The sequence below is a fragment of the Anas platyrhynchos genome, chromosome 22, assembly GCF_047663525.1.
Source record: "Anas platyrhynchos isolate ZD024472 breed Pekin duck chromosome 22, IASCAAS_PekinDuck_T2T, whole genome shotgun sequence".
Taxonomy (NCBI): Eukaryota; Metazoa; Chordata; class Aves; order Anseriformes; family Anatidae; genus Anas; species Anas platyrhynchos.
Window position 1 is genome coordinate 2,213,724 of NC_092608.1, and position 25,479 is coordinate 2,239,202.

The window sequence follows — 25,479 nt, forward strand, 5'->3', positions numbered from 1 at the left end:
CAGAGCGTTTCAACCATGCAGCTTTTCAGAGCGTTTTAAAGATGATAAACTCTAAGTGATTAACATGCTATTATAGTTCTTAAGCAAGTGGAGTTATATAGAAACAAAGTTCCTTCATTGAAAAAAAAAAAAAAAAGTTCAGATCAATTAAAACAATTTACTTTGTTGCTAATGATTTAGGACTGTTGTAATTTATTAGTAAATAAGTGCCTTCAAAAGCACATCCATTCAGTGAGTGCACAGAGGAAATGTTAACGAGTTCTTGGATAAATTACGTCTAGAGTTTGGTAACAGACTTGCTGCAAAACATTTAGAGCAGGCTCGCCACATGGATTTAAGTATTCCATCTTTCAGAGAACAATTAAAGCTCCTAATCAATTTTTCAGTGTTTGGAGAAATGCAAATAACAAGAGAGTCATCACTGGCCTGGACCCGTGAGCAGCCACCCTGCTTGCAGTCCGCCTGGCTCCTGGCACAGGATGAATGTTCGATTTTCCAGAACCAAAATAAATGGCACAGGGAGATGTGCTGGCTTCCTCTCTCTGGATGCCCCCCAGACTTACCACCACGTCATAAGGAAGTATCATCCTCGGCCTTACACAGTGAGAATATCATATCCAGGCATAGAAATGATTTGGTTTTAATCAGAACTCATATCAACCTCTTTGGATATCTGTAGGAATTATCTACGTGGACAAACAATGTTAGCAAGCTGAGGTACCTTAAGCAGCAGTGAAAAATTACTCGTGTTAGAGAACAGGCCAGGTCCATGCTATGTTCATCAGGGGTAAGAAATCACACAGCAATTATTGAGCAGCTGCTATATCAGGTGCAAATAGATTCTGAGAAATAGATTCTGAGTGGTCTTTCAAAATGGACATTCTTTTAGTAGAATTTAACAGTTAAAAATCAGGGAGTCAGTGCTGGTTTTGTTGAGGTCTCACCATATAGACAAGTCTGATGTAGTTCCGATTTGCCTGCCTGGTAAAATAGTCCGTCATATGCCAGGGAGAGCCAGATCTGTCAAGCTCCGCACAGTTTTCCTTTATTGGTTTTATTGCCTGCCTTCTGCTCTGAGGGATGGTGATCGTTCAGTGACAAGAACCTGGAAAATCATTCAGGTTGACAACGCTTTTTTAGATTTCATGTTTTCCTTGTGTCTCTATCTTTTAAAAACAAAAGAGGATGACTCAATGACACAGTGAACTTAGTGGGGAGTTTGTTTTTGTTGAACTTGCCTTCAAATTCTGGGGACTGCTTTTGTTGCCTTCCAAATAGATCTAAGCTACAACGATGTCCTTACCTGGAATCCTCCAACCTCTGCTTGGTATGATACAACTTTTTGTATGACAAAAAGTTGTTTTTTTTTTTTATTTTGTATTTTCTTCGCCCAGGAATTCTATGACCAGTCACTGATATCAACAGTAACAAATTTTAAAGAAGCTATAAATGACAAAGCCCTCAGAGCGTGGCCAAGGAATAAAAATAAAAAGGACTCATCGGCTACCATGTACCAGATCAGCTACATGGACGTTAAATGGCATTCATCTGCTATTCCTCCAGGCAGGCATCGAGGTGTTGCTTGCATCCTTCCCTGTCACCTGGACCCCCATGGTTCTGAACTTGTGCTGTACCTGTGGGAGAAATAGGGGATGTCCTGAGAGCTGCTGTGCACTGTGTCCTCCTGGGGACGGCTGGCAAGTGCTGGCCAGAGTTGTAAATGCCATTTGCCCAATCCAGACATCTGCCAGCAATAACAAAAGACAAGTAGCAGGTAGTAGCATACTGCCAGGAACTTTTTACACGACTCTTTTATGTGACACTTTTTTCCATCTCGTGGGCCAGCAGCTACGTGCCCCAGAGGGTCGCTGCAGGAGCTGCTGCTAACTTCTGATGCTTCAGAAAGCTCCCTTGCTGGTAGGCACATGGGAACATGGGCTGTGTGGGGCAGGGATTATAGATTTTGAGGGGCAATCAGCTTCCAAGTGCTTCTGGTTCATCTGCGTACATGCAAAAATAGCTGTGAGCTTGATGCTGCTTCAGGAACATTGCTGAGGGACCGCGTGTCTCTGGAGGGAAAGCTTATCGTGAACTCTGGGTACGTTCTCCTGAGGTTTTCTCTCTTGGTATTTGGAAATGTCAAGTTTCTATTTCTTGGTCTGCCTAAAAAAATATGAATTTTAAAAAAAAAGTGTATCTTTAGGTATACATTGAACTGTTCTTAGTTCATAGAAGTGCATTAATATTTAAAAGTTATTAGGGTTATTGAGGCAAACTAGACCATCAGCACATCAGAGAAAAAAATGCACCATCTGCATTCAAAACAGAATTGGAAGCAGTGTGTTCTGTTGTTATAAACTTTGAAAGCACTTGGTGAATGTCAGTAGAGCTTTGAAATTAAAATTTCTTCTTATTCCAGACCAGCTATTATTGCATCTCTAGCTTGGGTTAGCTGGGAAAGGGTAGAAGCCACTTGGGGCATGCTTTGTAAATGCTGGCATTTCTAGAAGATGATGAGGATAGAAGTGTTTTGAGTTTAGCTCTGTGTCTGTTTGAAATGCAGTGACAGAATTCCCATATCAAGATTGCTATAAAAACAGAAGGAGGAAGAGGAGATTCTGTACTTCTGAATTATGAAAATAAAGCAAAGTCCTTAGAAATGTCAGCTGAGGGATCTGTGCCTCACACTTGTTCTTCATTTAACAGGGGAAAAATAGTTTGAATAAATCAGTAGTAAATCTTTTACAGAGTAACAGTCTAAAAAGAGGTCGGCACTGTTAAATCATATTCAATACCTAGTTATTTACATTTCTCTGTGCTAATTTGGTAAGGATTGGTTAGTATTTGCATGGATAAATGCAACATGTTTTGAAACTATGTATGCAGTGCTGGAGCAGATTTTGCTCTGTCTCCTCTTCATAAGAGTGCCTCTTAGGAATTCAAATCCAAAGTAACCTGTGCTGTGCCCTCAGAGTTATTGTTTGAAGAATCTCAGGGCTTTTGCAAAATAAGCTGTTAAACCTCAATTCAAAACTTGGACAACCGGAGAGAGCAAGTGACAGAAAGAAGGAAGAGATGCTTCAGTGATTTCCATAGCAAATTTATCTCCCTTAAAAAGTAATAAATATTAAATACATCAGCAGGGTTAAATGGATCCATTGCAGTTCTGTGATTTTCGTGAGTTGGGTGTGTATTAAGAAAGAATATTCCTAAGCAAGCTGAAGTGGGCAGGTCACTATCCATAAGTTTACGTGCTTTGATCATGGCTACATTTTTTTACACAAGCAGTGATATAGCTGCATTAATTCTTTAGAAGGTTATTAAACTCACTCAAACAGCTGCTGGGCAGCTTGTATGACTGACTGCTAGATCCCTATTGAAGTCTCAGGTTGGTCTTTCAATGGTCCAGATGTACCATGATAAAGGAATTGAAAAGTTTTCAGTTTTTACTGGAAAACAGTAAAAATCATGTTTTTGAGTGAGGCAATAGTAGCTTTTCCTCCTTCAGCTTCTCTGCCTTATGCTGTAGTTTGAAGTTTGAAATCTGCCACCGTATGGAATCGTCCTCCTGGGAAACCTCTCTGCAAACTCCTCTGTGCATTGGAGCTGAGCTGAGGCAGTGCATGGGCTGGCAGCCCGGGATGTGTTGTTCAGTGCTCCACGGACAGGGTGTTATTAGCACCGTGAGTGTTTGGGCACCAAAGACTTTCATCTCCTCTGACCCGGTCCTATGTGAATGCTCCTGTGCTGCAGTGAGTTCATTGCTCCAGAGCAACAAGCAAGACCGGAGAACTCCCTGCTACTCATCTGTCCCTGGGTGCCGGGACACAGGACGTAGGTGTCAGCACCTCTGGCTCAGCTGGGTGTTTCTAGATGGACAAATGCAGTCCTAGCTCATGGCAGAATTATCTTGTCCCTGTCAGCTGCCTGTGTAAGTTAAAGCTGCCAGCAGTGACACAGATGAAATGAAATTTCCATTGTCTGGAAGAATAATAACCTGCATGAGAAAAAGAAGTGCCTTTGGTTTTATTTTGCTTCACGCTTCTAGTTGTGCAATATCACCTTCTGTTACAGTTTTTACTGACACGGGAGACGTTCTTCTGAAAGGTAACAGACAACTCAGAAATAAATTTGTTTGGAATTTTGGAGGCCAGGAATTTCAGCACTGCATTTTTCTGTCTTCAAAGTGCATATTTAATAAGTGTGATCCCTGGGAGTATTCAAGGACAGCTCTCTGTATATAAAATACTTTAAAACATACCACATTTGCTGATGTATTAGTAAGTATCTGGTATTTGTTCCGCGTTAAGACTCTCCACTTCACTGCTTGCACAACTTAAATACTGTCTTCTAACGTCCAGGCTCATCTATGTGCTGTTCTTAACCTCCACTGGATTGCTGCCAGGCTCATGTACAAAGAAAAGCTTATTCAGAGATCTCCTGACTTTTTCCCAAACAGCATTTTTGTTTCTGTGATTGTCAAATCACACATATTGCTCAATTTTGAACCTCCTTGGACCTTGGCAACTCCATTTCTAGGTTGGATAGTGAAGTCTGACCACACAGTGTTTCTCATGAGAAGTTTTAAATATGTCACAGTTTGGAACTTATTTCTGGTCCCTTGTGGTGTATTTTTTACTTTCTTAATTAAATGTGATTTTGAGGTTAAGGCAGACACGGCTTTTAATCCAGCACTGTTGTTACCACTCGCAGCCTGTGTGACTGGCAGCAATCTCTCCTGGTGTTTTTGCCCAGGGGTCAGTGGGTCTGAGCAAGCTCTTCTAGCACAAATACATCCCTTGCATCCGACCAGAAACACATAAGATCTAAGGCAGACAAAAAGACTTCGGGGCCATTTCCACTCCCTTGCTGCTTTCTCCCAAGGTTGTCCTGTGTGGTCCTGCACGTTGGGCTCTGCTGGTGATCCATCTCAGTGCTGGGAAGCCTCAAGGACAAGGTGTTAGAGACCAGAGTTTTGTTCCTGTTTGTATTTGGGATGTCACTGCCAGCACATTGAGGACAGATGAGCCTTTCAGTCAAGGATGCTCTTCGCAGGCTGGCTGCTCGGGCTCCTGCAAGCAGTGCTCCCAGACAGCAGTGGGAGTTTGCCCCTGTTGGTGCAGCAGGACTGTCAGTGGGAGACACGTCTGGGTTGTCAAGGAGCACCCATAGCAGCTAGAGGAAGAAGGATGACAAAGAAGGATTGCAAAAGAAAGTAACAAAAGGAAAACCTGTGTTTTCCTAATCTAAACCCTGCCCTGCAGTGGCTTTGTACCCCCTAGTCATTCTTTTGAGGCCTATAATGTAGAACAGTGCAATTACTTCACTGATTACACTTGATCTTCCCTTACCAAGGTGTTAAAGAGGAACTGGGGAGCACATTATAAAACATACAGCCCTATTAAATTTGATTCCCTTTAAAACAATTGCAGGAAATCTCACTCTTGTAATTACATGAGTGTAAAAAATCACTTTTTAGTTTTTCAAGCCCTTCACAGTTCTTTTCCTTGTCTGTGGTACGTGGAGTTGTACCAACCTGATGCCATTTTATTTTCTCAAAAATCAGTTGATTTAAACAAAAAATCTCAAAAGGTTTTGGTCTGAGAAACAGGCAAAATTGCTAGGTTTTCTAACTCTGGGCTGACCGATCGTCAAAGAAATATGTGATGCCCATCCAGTGTAAACCCAGTGGCCACAGACACAGCCAGGAGGTGGGGTTGGAAGTGGAGGGGAAGCCGCTGGCTTCCCGCAGGCTGCCTGCTGCTCAGTCTCTGTTCCCAGCGCTTCCCTGGGTGCTAGAAAGGTCTGCTGGAAAGACTGCTGTGGGCGTCCAGATCACTGCAGAGCCAGCGAACATCTGTGTGATTCAGCTAGATTTAAAACCATCTACGTGCTGATGTCTCTTTCTGCCCTGCTGCCCCCAGGTGTCCTGCGTTCCCGAGGATGCTTTATAAATAAATTCCCCCGTCTCTTCAATGCCACTGGAGGCATAGGACAGAAGGTTAATTCAAAGAGCTTTACAGACTAAAATTTAAGCTCTCTGATTTCTCGTGAGAAACCTCCTCAAGTTGGTGGTAAGGATTTCAGGCTGGCGCATGCACAGCTCAGGGGCACAGCGTGAGAGGAGCACATTTATCAACAAACAGATCCTGCTCCCTGCCTCAGGTCCTAGCACCCTGCTGAGGTCTGCCACAGCCCACTCCTTCACGCCTGCTGCGTGTCCTCTGCAAGCCCTAAGAGGCTCCTGCTGGCCACCTTGTGCCTCTCACCTCTCCTTGCTCAGCTCCTGCCCCTCGTGGAGCCGAGCGCATCCTCCCGGCCGCACCGTGGGCTCGCTGTCTGTGTCCAGCTCCGTGGGGGCTCAGTTGCTTCCCTTCAGTTCTTGGGTGACAGGGCTATGCTATGTGTCTACTAGTTGTCTTGTTCTCCCTAATTAAGTATGCCCAGCTCAGGATAATTGAAGGCACTGAATTGTGCCTCTCAAGTCAGCGTTGTCATTTTTTTCATTTTTGCTGTTGCTATGAAAGATTAATATGTTCTAATGGATCAGCCACCAGGTTGCCTTCCACAGCATGACCTCAATTAGAAAATAGTTCAAGAAAAAGGAAAACACTGGGATTTAAAGCAGTAGTCTTGTCTAAAGCTAACACTTAGTCTCTTAAAAGGGAAAAAATCCAATTACTTCTGTGTCCGTTGTGTATTTGTGCCTCGTGTACCTTGTATTTCAGGTATCCCAGGCTCGATTCTCAAACCATTAAAAATACAGAGTAAACTCTCCAAATAGATCCTGCTATAAATAGCAGGAGATGTTTATAGATGACACACGGATACTCTCAGTGGTGTCCATCTTAGAGTTATCTGTTGGTACTGAAGCACCGTGTAACAGCCGCTGGAAACCTTTTGGATTAAGTTTTTCTGAGTGTTAATCTGTTAGGTGCTAATCCAGTCTATCCCGTATGGCTGAATGTGAGTTATGTTCCCAGAAAGGTGAGATTCCTGTTCAGTATTTTGAATGGTTTGAGGAAAACAAAGTAAACTTCTTGAATGAATGGCTATCAGAACAGATCAAAACTTCTTATAATGTCAGGGGTGAAAGCAACAAAAAGTTGATAATACTTGAATTCATTCAAAACTGGCAGTAATGTAACAAACTACATGACTTTTGTCCTCCTTTTATTTCTATTTTAAATAATTCCTTGTGGCTGTATAGGAGGGGCTGTAGTGTCTGAGCGATCCTCAGGTAAGCCTGAGGGCTTCCAGTCTGCTGCTGTGTAGCTAGCAGAAGGCAGATGTTGAATTAGAGAGAGGTTTCCTTCACAGACCTGTTGACCTTGGCGTGCTCCAGGTACGTGCAGTTTCTTCATCCAAGCATTATCCAGCCCTTTATAGCCTGGACATGCTTCTCTTTGCATTTCTGTGCTCCCTTGCTTGTTTCAGCTTTGTGTTTCTGCTAATCTGAAAAAATAGTCATGAAGGGGGCTGGTGGAACAAACAATAGCTGATTTACTTGGTTAATTTAAATGGCACATAGTGGGTAGCACAGGGAGGCTGCCTCTGTGCTCCAGCAGTCATGCTGGGAGGTCTGCAGCACCATTACATGCTATTATTACTTTCTGGATAATGTATACGTTTTCACTATCACATACTTTTTCTCTTCCATTTTTCATGAGAACCGGCATTAGATTAATGGTTATGCCATAGAAGAAACGTAACGCCACGCCAGTCTGATTTATTGACCACTTAGTGCTGATGAAGCTGCAAACTAGAGTCAGACAGATGTTACAGTGGCATTTTTCTTTTTCAAAGCTAACAGCTTGTTGTGTTTTTAACCACTTGTTGTGCTGTCTTCTGCTTACCCTACAACACCAGGAATACCAGAACAAGCTTCTCCACGACCCTAAGGAGAACCTGCTCAGGAGGAGGACTGGATGCCGCAGGATTCAGCAAGCCAAGCAGACTCCCCCAGTTCAGGGACAGATGGCAGCAACTTTGCTTCTGATGTGTGGGAAGCAAAGTAGCACTGCTGAGGCTCTGTGCATTGAAATTGTTAACAGCTTTTTGACAGGAACATTTCCAGATCCTTCAATAGCTGTCCAAGGGTTCCCTGCAGGACTTCCCTGCCTCCCAGGTGCAGGGTTTCTGAGCTGGCACATCCAGTGTGCTGGCATGTTTCCTGCACGTGAGTTACTGTCTCTACAGACAGAAAGCAGATTTTGTGTGCCCAGAGCAGGCCAGTTGGATAGGGACAAATGCAAAGCTTGATTCAAAATGAAATTATAAGTTGTCTTGCCGGTTTCTGGTTTGCAAGCATGTGTGCACATAGGCAAATATGGAGCTGGAGACAACGTGCAGCAAAAGCTGTGATCTGTAAATGTATTGAATCTACTGCTGAGGATGTAGTTGTACTGGAGTCTGTTTTCCACCTCCAAATGTCAGGTTTTCTGTCATCCTGACTTGCCTGGTGACAAACAGGAACTCTCAAGCTACAAAAAATACCTCTTATCTGCAATAAAGCAAGAAGCACATGCAGAATTGCTGTGTTGCCTGTCAGCAGCAGTGTGTCCTTGCTTTCTTCTGTGAAACTTCTGCAAGAGCAAGAGGTGTCTTTACACAAAATCTCTGAAGCATATTACTTTTTATTACTTCATCATCTAAATCACTAATTGAGTTAAATTAGCTGATGGAGACTATTTGGGTATGTAGGTAATCATTTTTATTATCCAAATCTTTTCTGAATTATACATGAGGACAGTAATGTTTTAAAACTTCCTTCATCACCTCCCCATTCCCGAGCAGCTCCATCTGCTTGTTTTTGCAAGTGGCTTGGCCATTTCACTGTGTGTCCCAACAGGGATGTGCTGCCCTACCTCCTGCTCCCACCAGGCCAGAACAAATCAACAAGCCCACCCCTGTCCTGCTCTCAGTGCCTTGTTGTGACCTCCATTGTCTTCAGTGAGTTAAACAGGCCAAAATTCCTTGGAAGCTGGAAGGCTGAAAGAAAAAACGTAGCTTGGTTTTGCACAGTTGCTTGAGGATGTGTGCTGTGGTGTGGAAAGGGTGAACCTTGCAGCACTCTGCAAAGATAGGGTGTAGTGCTTTATGTACCCTTCTGTGTCTGTCTCTCATCTGGGACAGAAACGATGTGCCCTGTGAAATGGAAGGCTTTACATGCGTGAAAATTGAATGTGAAAGTTCCAATGGTTTGTCTCAAGGAGAATGTCAGGAATGGAAGAGCTGATAATTTTCTTTGCTTTAGCACTTTGCAAAATGACTCCAAAATAAGTTGTTAACACTTCCTTACTAGTTTTCCTTGCTTCTTCCCTGTGCAATACAACTCTTTGAACACAGGCTTCGAGAACGTCATACTGTAATTAAGAGAGGCTTTGCTGAAAATCTCCTACTTACAATTTTCATCAATAGAGGGGGGAAAAAATGAAAGTTTCACTGTGTTCTCCATTTCTTCCTATCTAAAATGAGAGCTTCTCCTCCAAATGGTGAGGGGCGGTATGATTAGTGGAGCTCTGCTTGGTGCCAGGATGCACAGGGGTGCAGACAGCGGGTGAGCATACTCTGTAGGGCTGATGTGCTGCAATGCTGGCTGCGCACCAGCACTGGATGAAGGGATGGTCCTTCAGCTGCCAGCAGCATCTCAGCAGGTCTCGGGGAGCTGGGAGACGTAGCCAGCTGCCTTCTGCTCTGGGATGTGCAGGACGCTCCCTGGGCACAGTGGCAGACAGGTTGCGTGTGCAGGGGCACATGTGGGCAGGGAAGCCAGCAGACAGCAAGATCCTGCTCTGGGAGTGCTTCAGGCGCAGCTGCAAGATGCACCGTGCCTGGCTTCTCTCATTTCACCCATCAGAAGCTACCTCCCACTGGTTGCATTTATGGGGCAGTTTTGCTGCTCTAATATTTTCCTTGGTGCAAGTGTCTACATATTGCTCTACTTCTCTGTGGGTTTCATAAGCAACTACTCCCATTAGCACACCCTTTGCAAACAAATGATGGATTGTATTCCCTCTCCCACTCAGAATGGGGCTATAACAACATTAATGAAACATTAGAGTTTTAATTACACCATTATCCTATTTATTTTTATAAATAATTCCAAAGCAGTCATTAAAGTTTGTGGAGTTAGGAGTAAATGACTTAAGGGAAAGAAATCAACTTCTCAATCTTCTTGTTATCTATCGTACAATATCCCAGGGATGCTGTTGGGAAACTAGCTGAGTTGTTTTGGTTGCTGTTGTTAAGATGATTCATTTACTCACACGGTGGTAACACACTGCTAAGCTCCCTACTTGAAATGTCTGTGTCAGTGGGACGACGCTGCAGTGCGTCAAAGCAGTGTTGCATTTCTTTTCTTTCCCTCAGCTCTCGTAAGAAGGTGCGTTGGGAAAGAGAGTAGTGCACTGAACAACCCTGCAGGAGTGACTGCCTTGCAGTTGTTCCAGATTTATTTTTTTTTCAGCAGTGCTGCAAAGGACACCGTCTCTTCCAGTCCCAACCTTCTGCAGCTTGCTGTTTTCATCACAAATCTGCAAGATCTTCAAAAGACAAGAAATTACAGGCTTGTCTGAGAGGAACCTGTCCTTGGGGACACTCCTGCAGTACTGCTAGCTTCTTTGGTTCTTCCCTCCCTCTTTCTGCAGCTGTACTGAAAGCATGACTATCATTGATGCTTTCAGGTGAACTTCCACGTATTTGAAATAGTCTGACGTGGACCAGAGCTGATAAAAGCATTTGATCCAACAGATCACAGATCCCCTAAACTGAAGCAAGTGACCTGGTGTTTGTTGCAACAGATATTTGCAGACCTCTTGCAAGTATTCTTTGTTGTGTGGGTTGAAAAAAACATTCCCACTGAGCAAAGGGAACAGGGAGACTTCTCAGCAAAGGGCACTGGAGGAGGAAGCTGTGTGCAGTGTCGTATCTTGCCTTTTGCCACATCACCGAAAGAACAGCTCGATCTCAGGGAAAGTTGGTATATCGTGGGGTCTAACTACGATGCTTTCTGTTGTAATTTTACTTAGGAAGACAAATACAGAGAGCACTGAGTCAGGGACAGGTCCAACTACATAATGTTTGTTCTCTGTTCTCCCTGTAGAACCCAGACATCGTGTTGGTGCACTACCTGAATGTACCAGCCATCGAGGACTGTGGGAAACCATGCGGCCCTATCTTGTGCTCAATAAATACAGACAAGAAAGAATGGGCAAAATGGACAAAAGAAGAACTAATTGGACAGCTCAAACCGATGTGTGAGTATCTGGAGGCTTTTTTGCTCTATGAAGGGTTAATTTAGAGTATGATGTCTCTCCTGGCCACTGACCCTCCCTCTTAAATAGTCACTTGTCACCATCAAACTCAACATGTATCTGCATGCACATCTTTCTTCCTGATGTATTCTACGCATGTATGAGCCATCAGCTCTTTCCACTTAGTTTTTACGAGAAGCCATTTACATAGTATGAAAGCTGCCCAGACTGTTGCAAAAAGGATTATGTTAAGTTCCCCTCAGCACACACTGTGCTGGGGAAAAAGCATACCTATGGTCTTATATTTTTCAAGTGACATTTCTAGGCACCTACTCACTTACAAAGAGCCTTTATTACAGTATTGGCAGGTAGGTTTCCCTGAAGGCCCCTCTATGTTTGTGTTGTTCTATGTCAGGTCAGAATTGGTTGCTGTTGTTTATAGAAGGGCTCTGTGGAGCTGAGTATCTTTTTATCAGCAAGACACACCTGCTGTGAAATGCCTTTCAAGTGCCAACTGTCAAAGCAAAATTTCTATTAAAATAAAAAAAAACCTGCATCCTGTCCATTGTCTGCACAGCAAAATAGTGGAGTTGGATTGCTTGGTGATGCCATTCCCTGAACTTGAGTGCAGTCACCTCCATGATAAGCTTATCTCATTATCTACTATCCAGTTCCCCTGGTCGATTTGACTTGAAACTCCAGTTTGTTCTTGGAAGTCCAGTTCAGGAACTCCGGCGTTTTCCCTAGTCGTGTCTGAAAAAACAGTGGATGTGGTGGAAGGGTGGGTATCATTACTACTGTTCTAAACTTTGCAGTGTGAAGAGAAGGCTGCTTAGGTGTGCAGAGTGATCAGGAAGTTGGTCCTGGAGGCAGGCAGCTCTGTGGAGCTCTCTGCATCCACCTTGAAGTATATTTTCTTAAATATCGGTTATATTGTATATCTTCCCCTGGAGAATATGCCCAAACTGGACAGAGACCTGCAATGAAAGAGCGATTAAGCATATTGTGGGTCTGTAAGAAAACAAAATTGATTGCAGGAGACACAATACCAAATCTAGGTGCTTACATCTGAATCAACAAACACCGGGTCTGCTTTTCTGCCTCGCCCCTTCCCCAGTCAGATGCTGGTTCTGTGCTCAGCTCTCAGTAACCAGAGGTCACAATCGTGAAGTATATTCTGATGGGTCTTGGCCATCAGTGAAAGATAAGTCTCACACTGACCATAGCATTATTAGTTCTGCATTGCTCCTTTGTTACTTCCCAAGCTCTGCAGGCTGTTCTGGTACTGGTGTGGGGAGGAGTGCAGCCAAACTCCAGGTGTCCATGGCAGAGCTTCACATCACTTCTTCACTGCCCGCAAAAAGCGGTGGCAAGGTGGAGACCTGCGGGAAGTCAGCAGCCAGTGAGCCCTTCCCAAGTCAGCAGCACTGCTGTAAGTGGCAGTCATCTAACAGACAGCTTCTGCTTTCTCTTTAGCTGCCCAAGAGGCAGAAGCGTGGTAATTTCCTCATATAAACAATACCCCCACTTTTTTGCTCCCCAATTTATTCCTTTTCCATGCAAAACTGAAGGAGAGAAAACAAGAGGGGAAAAAAAAAAAAAAAAACAAAAAAAAACAACAATTTGCTAAACAGAATGTTGCCCTGGGACCAATAAACTTAGACAGAAATCCAAGATGTTGAAGTTGTAGCTGAGACTGAACAAGGGCCTTAACAATAAACAGAAGAGGAAGTGGCAGCCTGTTGGTTTTTTTTTTTTTGGTTGGTTGGTTGTTTAAAAAAAACAACTGCAGTGCATCAAGAAAATTATGTGAAAACTACAACGAACTAGCTGTAAATTTAATAATACTTGGCTTTTTTATGTCTCAAGAGGGAAGAGTGAAATTCTGCACAATTATTCAGAGTATGTATGCAAGTACACATCTCTGTTTATGGATACAGATCCTGGGAAGCACATCCTTAGAAATGTAGCTACTATAAAAGCATTACATTTTGATCAGACTTAGAGAAGAAAGAGGACACATAATGGTGTTCAGGAAACACAGAGGGGCACTGCTCGCCAAGACGCCATCAGATTTGTTTCCAGTATTGGGTGTGCTTTGAAAGTCCAGAGCCAAGCACATCAGTTTCATCATATTTTCAGATTAATCATTCTTTCAAAGACTTCAGTTTGATTGCCTGATGTTTTCAAATTTCTCTGCCCTAAAGCAGATTTGTCAGTGACTTGATAAAAATGTTGTACATAGTCACTGGTGAAGTGTGCATCTCACCTTTCTACATGTTCCATGTTGTTGTTCATCTAGTTTTATTCCTCTGGACTTCGGAGCTGTGTGAGGATTTTATTGGTTCATTTTCTTGCTTGCCATTTTTCATAAGCCTTTCACATTCAGGACAAGTTAGTAATGATATAGTCACGGTCTGCATGGAGGTCTGGGGGTGAATGCTGTATCTGCAGGGAGATTTTTACATCATGTTTCAGACAATTGATGTCTTGCAGAACTAGGAGGAGAAGCTGATACTACTTCTATCTTTAGGGACAATGCTTCTTCCTGGTCAAAGGTTAGTAACAGCATTCAGTTGCTATTTTGGAAAGGGGAAAAGTTCTTAAAGTGGGAAAGGGACTGCCCAGTAATATAGGCTGGTTTTATAACAAGTGGGAGGTTTTTCTGAAGACTTGCTGAAAGCAAGGTCTGTTCATTCTGGTCCTGCTCAGCCTGGACCCAAGTGAGATATTAAAGCTCTTGACCTCTGTCAGATTTTAAAGCTTTTATATCCAAATGAAGGATTGTGGCGAGTCCATGGTGTGGCAGCCAGAGCCTGGGAGCATGTTCCCTTGGCTGTGTGTGTCTGGAGAACTGCAAGTGATGTGACAGGTGGCTTCAGTGAGAGGGGGATTGGTGTAAGAGTGCAAGCCAAACAAGTACATTGAACTGTTTTTTCTAAAGCACTGAGAGAGCTTGACTGGGTTTGCTCACATTTCTTGCATTCATAAGTCACTTGGCTCCATCTTCCTTTCTTGTTGCATCATCCTAAAGTCAGTCCACGCTTCAGCGAGTTTTCAACGTGCATCTGGGACAGGCACAAGCTCCTGGTACCAGACTATGTCTCTTCCATGATCATAGCAGTGTGCTGAGGTATGGGCTGCCCAGGGGTGAGTCCTCCTGTTGTGGTCTTAAATAAGATGTCTGCAAACCCTGAGCTTCTTAGCTGGCTTCAGGGATGGCTTTCAGCTATTTTGCACAGGTGGTTATGGATGAAAAAATACCCTCGCAGGGTGGTCAGACAGGTCTGAGAGCATTATGGAAACACCATTAACTTGTTTTAACTGTGAGCTAATTAGGAGACTGAAATGAACACATCTGAACATCCACGAAACGGAAAGTACTCACTGCAGATGCTCTGAAGATTTGTGTTTTTTTCAACATCTCCAACTGATTTCTTTAGTGGAATTACTGAGTGGAGACTGTAAACAATGAAATAGCCTGCCTTCAGTTTTTTTTGCTTTGAATTTTTGATTTAGTTCTGATATGTTTGTCGTTTGCCTTTACACTATGACATACACGATCTCCTGATTGTCCTGTCTGGACTATCACTGCTGGCTTGTCAAATGTCAATTTCAGTGACTCACTGTGGCCAAACCAGCTCCTGGGAGACAGCACCACTTTGCCAAACTGCAGTCCTTGAGACTGAAGCTGATGAGCCCGGAAGGAATGGTTATGCTATTCACGACCTCTGTCAGAATGATTCCTCTCTCCTTCAAAGCCAGGTGGGGCGCCTTGTCTTAGAGGTATAAGCATGTTCAGGGAGCACAGGAAGGTCCTAGAAGGCATCCACTGAAAACAGTCTGATGCTGTTTGCAGACCTGCAGCAACCTTACTGACAGCAGTGTCCTAACTGATCATCTGAATCAGAAGGGTCATTGTGTGTTGCTTCTGAATGAATGCAACCTTTCAGGACATTTGTGCAAAATGAGTAGTTGATAATACATGAAAATTCTGTTGAAACTTTGTCAGAGACACCTGTAAGTCATTGCAGTGTGCCTGATATGAAGAATGGATCTCAATTTGGCATTGCTTTCTTTTTTTTTTTCCTCTCTTATGTCCCATCATAGTCTTGCTTTGAGATCTCTCTGAACAGATTAGCAGATGTCCTTTGAGGCATCTGGTGGTAAAGCAGAATGCAGTGGCAGAGTCAAACACAGCAGAATTCTGTATATAAACTCCATATGATCAGCAAATTGTCGGCCAGCTCATGTTGGGGGTTTCTCCAAGTCATCCTCTTCTGGCATTCTCATCCTTCAGCTGGCAAAATAGGAGTTATAGGCTTACAGCTGGTGCTACATTGCAATCCTTCTTTCAGGTCCACTATAGTTAAGAGATATCTTTGTTTCTGAAAAACAAACAAACAAAAAAACACTTTTTTAAACCTTTTTTTTTTTTAATTCTCTGATACTTGGAAACTGCATACCTGTGTTGTTGCCACTGGAGAGGGCATTAAACACTTGTAGCCCAATAGGAAGTTTAAATAGTAGTAGTCAGCTCAATTTGAAGAATTGAGTTGTCGGGTTTTTGTTGTTTTGTTTTGTTGTTGTTGTTCTTTTTTTGTGTTTTTGTGTTTTTTTTAACTTAAATTTATATTCAGTAATTGTTTAAGGTTTTTTATACTTAATCTTAAAAGACGACTTGTACACAAATGCTATATAGGTTGATTTTTACCATTCCCAAATCTGTTTGTCAGAGCTACAAAGTGATCTTCAATGGAAGCTGAAGCTTGCCAGCTGTTTCAGCTGACCACCACATAAAAAGAAGCACAGATTCTTTAAAAGAGCTTGGCTTTAGTATATTAGATGTCCAGCTTTCTTTGAATAGTATTTACATGTTACTATAATTGACTTTATTAAAAAGAGAATACAGTAATTGCTAGATTGGTTCTCGTATCCCACTGGCTACTATGAATACTGATATTCAGTGCTGGGAGCAATTTGGTTCCATCACGGGTGGTCGTCATGTCCCCAGAGTAGCGTATCCATGGGGGCCACCCCTGAAGGAAAGACGTTCTCCATAAGAGATGATTTTCCCTGCTGTAGGACATTCCGCTTTGCAGAAAGAACACAATTAGCGACCATTTTTCACCTGTTGCCTTGGGCAGTCTTTCAACCACCGTTTAGAGATAGCACAGTGAAACAATCCTGATCTGTGAAATCGAGTGTTAATAGTAATCCAGTATGAACTTCACTGTTAAGGGTAACGAAGAATTAGCTTGAGGAAAACTAAACCAAATTTCCTGTGCCCCTAAAATTGGCTTATTAAACCAGATATGGTAATTACAGAACCATCTCTGGTAATTACAGAATACATCTCTGAAGAAGTCATGAGCACACTGTCCTCCTTTTCCATTCTTCCTTGGTGTTTTGTTTTTTCCTCTCCTCGTACCCTTCAGTTGTAGTAACGCTCAGAGTCAATACTTGGCCAGGGACTTGGCACCTTCTAAGGTGGCTGTCCTCATTTCCTGGCATTTTCACCCAAGATCTGGAAGGGGGCAGGTAGGCGTTCGTCACTGAGAATCACGCGAAAAGGAACTTCAAAGTTGGAGCAGATCAACGGGAGCTCGCACCCCCCTCCCTGCTCCTGCTCCTGCGCCTCAGCGGGGCCCGGGGCCGCCCCGGCCTCCGCCCGCCGCTGCCGGTTCCTGGTCGGCTGCTGCCACCTGGCGGCCGCCGCCTCCCGCCAGGCCCCGCCAGGCCCGGCCCGGAGCAGGGTTCAGCCGAGCCGTCAGCGGCCCCGCCGGCGTGCTGGGCTTCTCGTTCGTAGTCAGAAGAGGCTTTTAAAACCCTCAGACGCTCGCTCTGCTATCATGAGGCTCATGGCGGCCGCGGTGGTCCTGCCTGTGGTGCCGTCAATGGCTCGGAGGCACGGCCCTCGCTGGCCGGTGAGCGCCCTGTGAGTGCTGGGGCTCGGCAGCAGAAAGGAGCACACAGAAATAGTTCACGTTGATTAACTGTTCAGATTGTTGGACAGAAGGCAGGGCAGAGGATAATAATGATGGGCAGTAAGCACGCGGTGGCTGTGAGAAGAGATGCAAGGGCATCTCTGTCAGTACCAGCCGTCTGGCCTTCCTGAACCACGCAGCTTTTTGCTGTTTGTTTTTTTTTAACAGCAGGAGCCTGGGGCTCCTGGCAGGCTGTGCTTTGCTGTGGGGAAAAGTTTCATGTAAAACATGTTTTAAAGAGAGTCCTGGGAAAGAAGCGGGAGACGTGTAACTTAGGTGAGGTTTGCATGCTCTGTAGCCTGTTGGCTCTGTGAGCAGTGCGTGTTAAAACATCTGCTGCCATTCGTGACAGTCAAAAAGATCTAAACTGTCTTGACTCAATTTCCCCGCATCAAATTGCTCTCCTTCAGGGTGCAGAGCGAAGTGTAATACCACGCTTATTTCCCTTCCAAATGCAACCCTGGCATTCTGTGAAGGATGCCCTTGAACTGTATACCTGAGAAGCAGACAGAGAAGGTAACTGGCTGCTAATAGAAACAAAGTCTGGCCAGCAGTGACGTACCTGACCTGTAGTTACAGCTGTTTTCACTTCCTCTGAGCTGCAGTAAGCGTAGGACTCTTCGTTCTGTCCCTGCCAATTGAGCTTTAGGTACTAAATTGAAATACAGTCAGGAACAAGCACCTTTACACTTTTATTATGCTACATGCAATTCTGGAACTCAATAATGGGGCCATTTAGCAAATCAGATCAGAAATTTTGAGTATTGCAGAAGGGAATGGCCCAGTGATAGTATCTTTGTCCTGATTAACATTGTCAAAGGCAAGAACTCATAATGTGATCTACTTTTTATTATAGGTGAGTGTCACAGATAGCTTATGAGAACAGTGTAAGGGAGTTTGGTTCAGCACTGTTCTTTCATGTGTGAGTAGTCGTGAACTTCAGGTGGCTGTGCATAAAAATGCTGTTAGTTGTAAATAAAATTTGTGGACGTTTCATTTTGAGCTTCAGAAGAGTAATGTCCCACTGGTTCTCTCTAAGCATAATTCAACCACATGTACTTCCCATTTGCTATTAAATTATCAGGTTGCAGTTGCATCTGAGCAAACTTTCTAGGAAAGGTTTCATTCTGGAAGAAAGACTTCTCTTTAAAGAATGGCTAAGAGTGAAACAAGGATTGTAGATCTGGTTACTGGGGAGGACTGAGCACCAACAGCAGTGGAAGAAGTCAAAAACAGCCAGGATACCATAAGAAACCTGGGCAATCATATTTTTCTACCTGTAAGCTTTCTTTGGCTTTTGAGCTGACTTCTTGCTGGTAATCTAGATAACTTTTTAATCCTTTGCTAATGATCGTTGAGAAGGTCCTGACAGTGTTAATGAATGGGGAGCCACTGAATCAATACAGGGAGGTTATTTTGATTCTCTTCAGAAGGGAGGAAATCAAGGGAAGGTGTGAGCCAGTTCTCACAGAACAAAGTTGGAGGTAGTTCTGCTAGGAGCAGTATTAGCAACATGAATTGTGGACCTTCTTCCAGCCTCACATCTCTTCTTTAAATACCCAGTGAAATACCAGTAATTTTCCCTGGTTCCACTGCCTTCGTTCTACAGGCACTGTGCAGAGGGTGCATGGCAAGGAATATTTTGCTGCTATAATGCAGCAGCTTTTAGACCAATTCATGGTAGAAAGGAAAGTGTTGGAGTGCTTCACAGCTTTCATCTAAATTATAAGGAAAGGTATAAGTAAATAAATCTCCTAAGCAATCTGAAGAGAAATTAGAATTAAAATATTTCCCAGAATTTACTTTAAGTTTTAATCTTTTTTTCCTTCATGTCCTTACATTAGGACTATATTTAATCCAGCATACTTCTACAGCAGTCTCACTTTTTGAGCCACTAAGAAACAGGAGGAGTGTATACGTCTACTTTTTGTTCATCTTTTTTTCATAATGCACTTTCTTCCCTCTAGAGATCTCCTTTTTTGGTGATTCATTTATGTGTTAGGAAGCCAAGCATGACATGTTAAAAGCTGTCTTGATAGTATTTGATATTTGTTACTAACAACTCACCTACTCACAGGAGTTTTTCTTTAAAAGGGGGAGGGAGAAAATCTGCATGTTGAATGTGCTAAGATAGTGAATAATTTGCATTAAGCATCCAGACATTCTTATTTTTCAGTCTATCACCCTTCACTGTTGTTTTTTTTTTTATTTTGTAACCTTCACAACATACAGAGAGGGAGTATAAGCACTAAAAAAAAAAAAAAATAGTCATGCCACATGAACAGAAGCTGGAGTCTTTCTGAATCAGCCAGAGCAAGGCTAGAGAAGGACCTTTCCTAAGCGCACCATCTCAATGCGGATTTCATGAACTTGAAACTACATTGCTGCCTCAAACTGCCAAGAACATGCAGCCAGGAAGATCAGTAAGAAATGCATCCCCAAAATAGCCGTAGCTTCCAGATGTGACAATGTAAAGACCATGAAAAAGACGAAGTAGAGAATAGGGTGTTCCCAAGAAAACCCAGCGTTCGGAGACCTAATTTGTAAATGCTACAGACATGTTAAAGAGAATCCAAAGCTTTGGCTTCTGGCTGCTTTTTGCAATAGATCCATGATGGAACTTTGTTATGCTGGAAGGACCTGAAAATAATATACGTGGTAGGTATAAGCATCCAGCCATAAGGCTGTCCGTGACTTCTTAGCTTCCAGCTCATAGCTGGATTCTGACTTAATGAGAACCATCATGAATACACAAACCATGAGATGATTCACCTACCAGACTTGCCCACTATAATACAGTGCTCATCGCTGGATTTATTAACGGTAGGGAGCAAACTCCACCATACTGCTGTAAAATACACTTTCTGTGTGTGGCAGCGTGTATCTGAGCTCACCTCTAGAGCAAAACATTTCTGAAGTAACCAGAAATAGCTTAGTACAAAGTTTCTCAGTAGTAATTACAGATCAGAGATACTTTAGTGCATTTTAATAGCACTTTCAATGTATTGTTGCAAAATTGCTATTTGAACGTTTCTTACTAAACATAACATCGTATGTGACAGATTAATGTACCTAGAATAATAAAATAAATGTGAGTGGAGGAACTGAAGCAAGAAGCATGTATAAAGTAAAACTTACACATAATAACAGATAATAAGCAGATGATAATAAAGGTTGATTTTTGATGTTTTCTGGAAAGTTTTTGATGAGAAGTCTTGCTGTTCTCTTCACAGTTCATGGCATTAAGTGGACATGCAGCAATGGAAACAGCAGTTCAGGGTTCTCAGTGGAACAGCTTGTGCAGCAGATCCTCGACAGTCACCAGACCAAACCACAGCCTCGGACACACAACTGTCTTTGCACTGGTACCTTGGGTGAGTACACTGAGAGGGTACAAAATGCTTTCAGCTTAATCCAGACTTGGATTAGGGTTTGTAGTACTAAAATGCTAAAAATACTGTACCATGGAGTAATCATGCAACTGGAATTTCTGTAAAGAATGCAAACACTTGGTAATGTGCAAGTTCTAATAAATGCCCTCCATATGTGACCTACTCAGAAAGCTGTTCTCTTCTACATGCTCAGCTTTTGTTACCAGAGCCTCAAAATTTGATGTTCTGCCAATCTCACCCTCTGAAATCCTTGCCCTGCAGCTGCTTTGTTGGAGAAAATGGGCTCAGGTGGTTAATTGCAAGGTATCACTAGAAAAAGACAGGTTTTACTTAGTTACCATGAAGACACAGATTTCTTTCCTGTTAAAGAAGATGGTTTTGTTTTGAGTGAGAAGAGATCAAGAAACAACATCCTTAGTATTAGATCTTTACGCATCAAGTGGAAAGCTAAATGAGTCATTTTTTCATCTCATCTACTTTATAACCACCCCTTCCAATTACTTTGGTCAAGTAATATATATCATATATTAATTAGTATTAATTAGTCTTCAGAGAACTTTGTAAAGGAAAGCTGTCTATGCTTCAAAGGGTTTATTTTCTTCTTCATTTTTGGGCAGTTGTGTTATACAATCAAGATTTTAAGTAAGAATGATGACCTCTGAAATACCTGGGTTTGGATTAAAATGCAAGCCTTAAAGCTCAGTATTTGATCCAGGCTTGAAGATCTGAACATGAATTCTTTTATGCTTCCCTTTGATGTTTTGTCTTCTGCTAAGTCTGCTGCATGTTTTTTAACATAACAATATCACTTTGTTTTGTAACAGCCGGCACACTGACACATGCATTCCCAATTCCTTACAGTCATACACAAAGACTGCAGTGTGAAAGCCTTTTCCTTGTCCTGTTCATCTCTATACCTAGGAGAATAGAGAGATATAATACTGCATCTAGTCTCAAAAGCACTGTCCTGGACTACTTTAAATGACCTGATTCAAATCTTGAACACATAACAGAGAAGTTCCCCTTCAAGGGCAAGGAACAGAAGATTTGGCAAATTACAGTGGCTATGCAAACACTTTGTGTTACCCAGAAGATGGCATTTATAATTGTAGCCATTAGCTACAAGGAGGAGGTTTCTTTTCCTCATTAGTCATTGTATAGTACAATAAATAATGTTCTTACCTCATTCTAGGAAGAATGAATCAATTAAAGAAACATACATCAAAAATTTCTGGGCTCTTCTTTAAACAACAAATGCAGTCCTTGCACCAGAGTTCGTGGTTAGGATGCCTATGCAGAGAGAATTGTTTACTTTCCATAGCTGATTTCCGATCTCCTAGAAACTCAGGTGATGTTCATCTTCTGCCAGACTCGTAAAGGCAGTGGCTGAACTCCCACAGAGAGTTGTCTTCTGGTGACCTTTACTTAAGCGTTCTTCAGCCTCTCTGACACTAATCATGCTCTGTGTGACCTCTCAAAGTACTAAATGTTTATTTGTCAGCATACAGACCACTTAGAATAAGAGAAACACATCACCATCCTTATGGGAGGGAAAGCATTCTTTGTGCTGGCTAATGTACTTTTTCTTTAATAATTTGATTGGCATCTGTAATGGACACAATGATGACAAGAGAACAAGGGTTGCAATCTAGGCAGTAGGGTGATGTCAGGGACAGGAGCACAATATAGCATCTGTCACCTCCAGATTACCAGTCAGTGTCAAACCCACATGAGTGGTTGTCAAACCATCTGACATCAGCCAGTGTGAGGAGCGGAGTGGCTGTGTCACAGGGGGTAGAGGTCTTGTCTGTGATGCAAATGGAACAGGGCTTCTTCTGCCATAGCTGACAGCAGCAGTCCTTGCTTTGCAGGCTTTGCACTGAGATCAGGCACGTGTTTAAATAGGTCTGAAACTTGTCACAGATGCTGATTCCTTTCATGTGTCGTCTGGTTAGGGCAGGGAGGAGGTAGGGAGATAGGTGCTATGTGTGGTGAGGGGAATCATGCTCATGGGCGTGTTTTGAGGTTGCTGTCTTGCACACAGATCTATGCATTACATGGAAATGTGCTCTAAGTCTGACACTAGCAAGAAATTAGTTTTACTCTCAAGGTGTCTCTTCCGCTCGCTTTTTCTCTCTCACATGCACCTATATCTTTCCTTTGCTACAGCCATAAGATACACACCTAGCATCTTTTTTAATTTTTTACTTACTGAATGACAAATGTTGTTTTCTGGCACAGGGGCAGGAAGCAGTGTGCATCACAAGTGTAACAGTGCCAAACATCGCATCATATCACCAAAGGTCGAACCAAGGACAGGTGGGTACAGCGCTCATTCAGAGGTACAAAATAACGATGTCTCTGAAGGCAAGAACGAGCACAGTCATGGCAAGGCCTCCAGCCGAGAGAAGAGGAATGGCAAAGTGGCGAAACCAGTGTTGCTCCATCAAAACAGTACTGAGGTTTCTTCCACCAACCAGGTGGAAGTCCCTGACACGACCCAGAATTCTCCTGTGTCCATCAGCAGTGGATTAAATAGCGACCCAGATATGGCAGATAGCCCAGCAGTCACTGGTGTGTCCAGTATGGCTGTAGCATCAGTTATGGGAAGCCTGTCACAAAGTGCCACAGTATTTATGTCAGAAGTCACCAGTGAAGCTGTGTATACCATGTCACCCACCTCTGGCCCAAATCAACACCTTCTGTCCTCAGATGCAGCTGCACAAGGGCTGGTACTTGCCGTGAGTTCAGATGGACACAAATTTGCTTTTCCAACAACAGGCAGTTCAGAGGGCTTGTCGATGCTACCCAGCACTGTCTCCGAGGAACTTGTGCTCTCCACAACTTTAGAAGGAAATAGAAAAATTCCAGAAACCACCATGAATTTTGACCCAGACTGTTTTCTTAATAATCCCAAGCAAGGGCAGACTTATGGTGGAGGAGGTATGAAAGGTGACAGCATCAGTACCAACATAAGGCAGTCACCCACAACAGAACGTAGCTTCAACTTCAATACGACCCTCACGAAAGAAATAAAAACTGAGGACACATCTTTTGAACAACAGATGTCCAAAGAAGCATTTTCCTCCACTTCTGCATCTAACACTCTCACCCTCACCACTGGTTCAGGTTTGCTTCCATCTGGAGGAGGTCTGAGCCCAAGTACCACCTTGGAGCAGATGGACTTCAGTGCCATTGACTCCAACAAGGACTATTCTTCGAGCTTCAATCAGACAGTCCAGAGCCCTCACGTTCATCAGACCCCTTCCCCCAGCTTCTTTCTGCAGGATGCCAGCAAACCTCTTCCCCTTGAGCAAAACACCCACAACAACTTGAATGACACAAGTGGTTCATTTGTGAGCACGTTAGGAATCCCCAGTGTGAAAACAGAGTCCTCATCCCAAACCACTTCCAACTGTAATGGCACAGTGGAAACCAGAATAGAGTCCACCTCTTCTCTCCAGCTCATGCAGTTCCAAGCAAACTTCCAGGCTATGACTGCAGAAGCTGAAGTTCCCATGGAGACCTCCCAGCAGGCAGAAGGGAATGAAAATCTACTTAAATCAGGGGATCTTCAAGCCTGCAGCACAGAACACTACTTGCAGCCTGAGGCCAATGGGGGTATCAGGAATGGGAACAATCTCCCTATTCTCCAAGGAAACATGGTCCAAGGACTCTATCCTGTGGCCCATCCCAGCTTAAATAACTCCTCCAACATGGAGCTTAACTTGGACCACTTTGACATCTCCTTCAGCAACCAGTTTTCTGATCTAATTAATGATTTCATATCTGTAGAAGGTGGGAGCAATGCTCTCTATGGACACCAGCTGGTGTCAAGTGACAGTGCCGGACTATCTCAGCCTGAAGACAGTAACAGAACAACCTACAGCCAGGCTGAAATGTGCATTCCTTGCTGCAGCCCTCAACAAGCCAACATGCAACTCAGCAGCACAGAGAATGGAGCCAGCACAATGGCATACATGCATGTGGCTGAGGTGGTCTCGGCAGCTGCAGCACAAGGCACCTTGGGTTTGCTACAGCAGAGTGGGCGCTTGTTCATGGTGACAGATTATTCACCAGAGTGGTCTTATCCTGAGGTAAGTTAGGGCTTTTACTTATGAACATTTATTGCCTTGTCTTTACTCGCTTTGTTAGTAACAGCCCCCAAGAACTGTTTTGTTAAAGATTTGACAGGGCTTTTAAAATATTTCTCGTAGTAGAAGGAGCAACTGAGGCCCTTTTTTATGTCTGAGTGTACTTTTAATTAAGCACTTCATCACCCTGACAGGGCCCTTTCTTCACTTAGAAGCATCTGAACAGAAATGTTTTGTTTCATTGATAAGCAAAGTATTTCCCATATGATGGTCTCATAATGCTATCAAGCTATGTTAGAGCGACATAATTTGCAAACTGGAGCTGATCATTGAAGCTGGCTGTAATGCTCTTAGCAGAATTAACTCCTGACCTGCAGTGTCATAATGAGTTTAGCATTTACCTCCATCCTATAAACTATCCAAAGTGAGACACATGCACCGCAAATTAAAAATGTCAGCAGCAGACTTTGCTGATGTGAAGGAATGCTAGAGGAAGGAGACTTACAATTTGTATGATTTTGTTTCATCTTGGCAACAGGTATCTTACCTTACAGTAAGCCCACACCTCTGGTCTTCTTAGTAGAGAAACTCTCAAAATTACAATCTGATAATGTCCTTCTGGCACTATTTACGTTTTTATTTTCTAGCATTTTAATCTCCTCACTGCTGCAGTTACATCGTAAAAATATTAGGCATCATGTGCTTTATGTTTCTCAGCAACCCATGAGCAAGTTTATGTTGTGAACTTGTG

General features: G+C 43.1%; 1 protein-coding gene across 11 annotated transcripts in view; it reads left to right on the top strand.

The window, feature by feature from the left end:
- CAMTA1 (calmodulin binding transcription activator 1) overlaps positions 1-25,479 on the top strand; it is a 323,948-nt gene that overhangs the window by 253,756 nt on the left and 44,713 nt on the right. For all 11 annotated transcript variants that reach the window (XM_038166526.2, XM_038166525.2, XM_038166524.2 and 8 more), the window contains 3 exons: positions 11,105-11,258; positions 20,476-20,616; positions 22,876-24,731. In XM_038166526.2, coding sequence (XP_038022454.2) covers positions 11,105-11,258; positions 20,476-20,616; positions 22,876-24,731 — 2,151 coding nt within the window. Of the gene's footprint in view, positions 1-11,104; positions 11,259-20,475; positions 20,617-22,875; positions 24,732-25,479 lie in introns of those variants that run through there.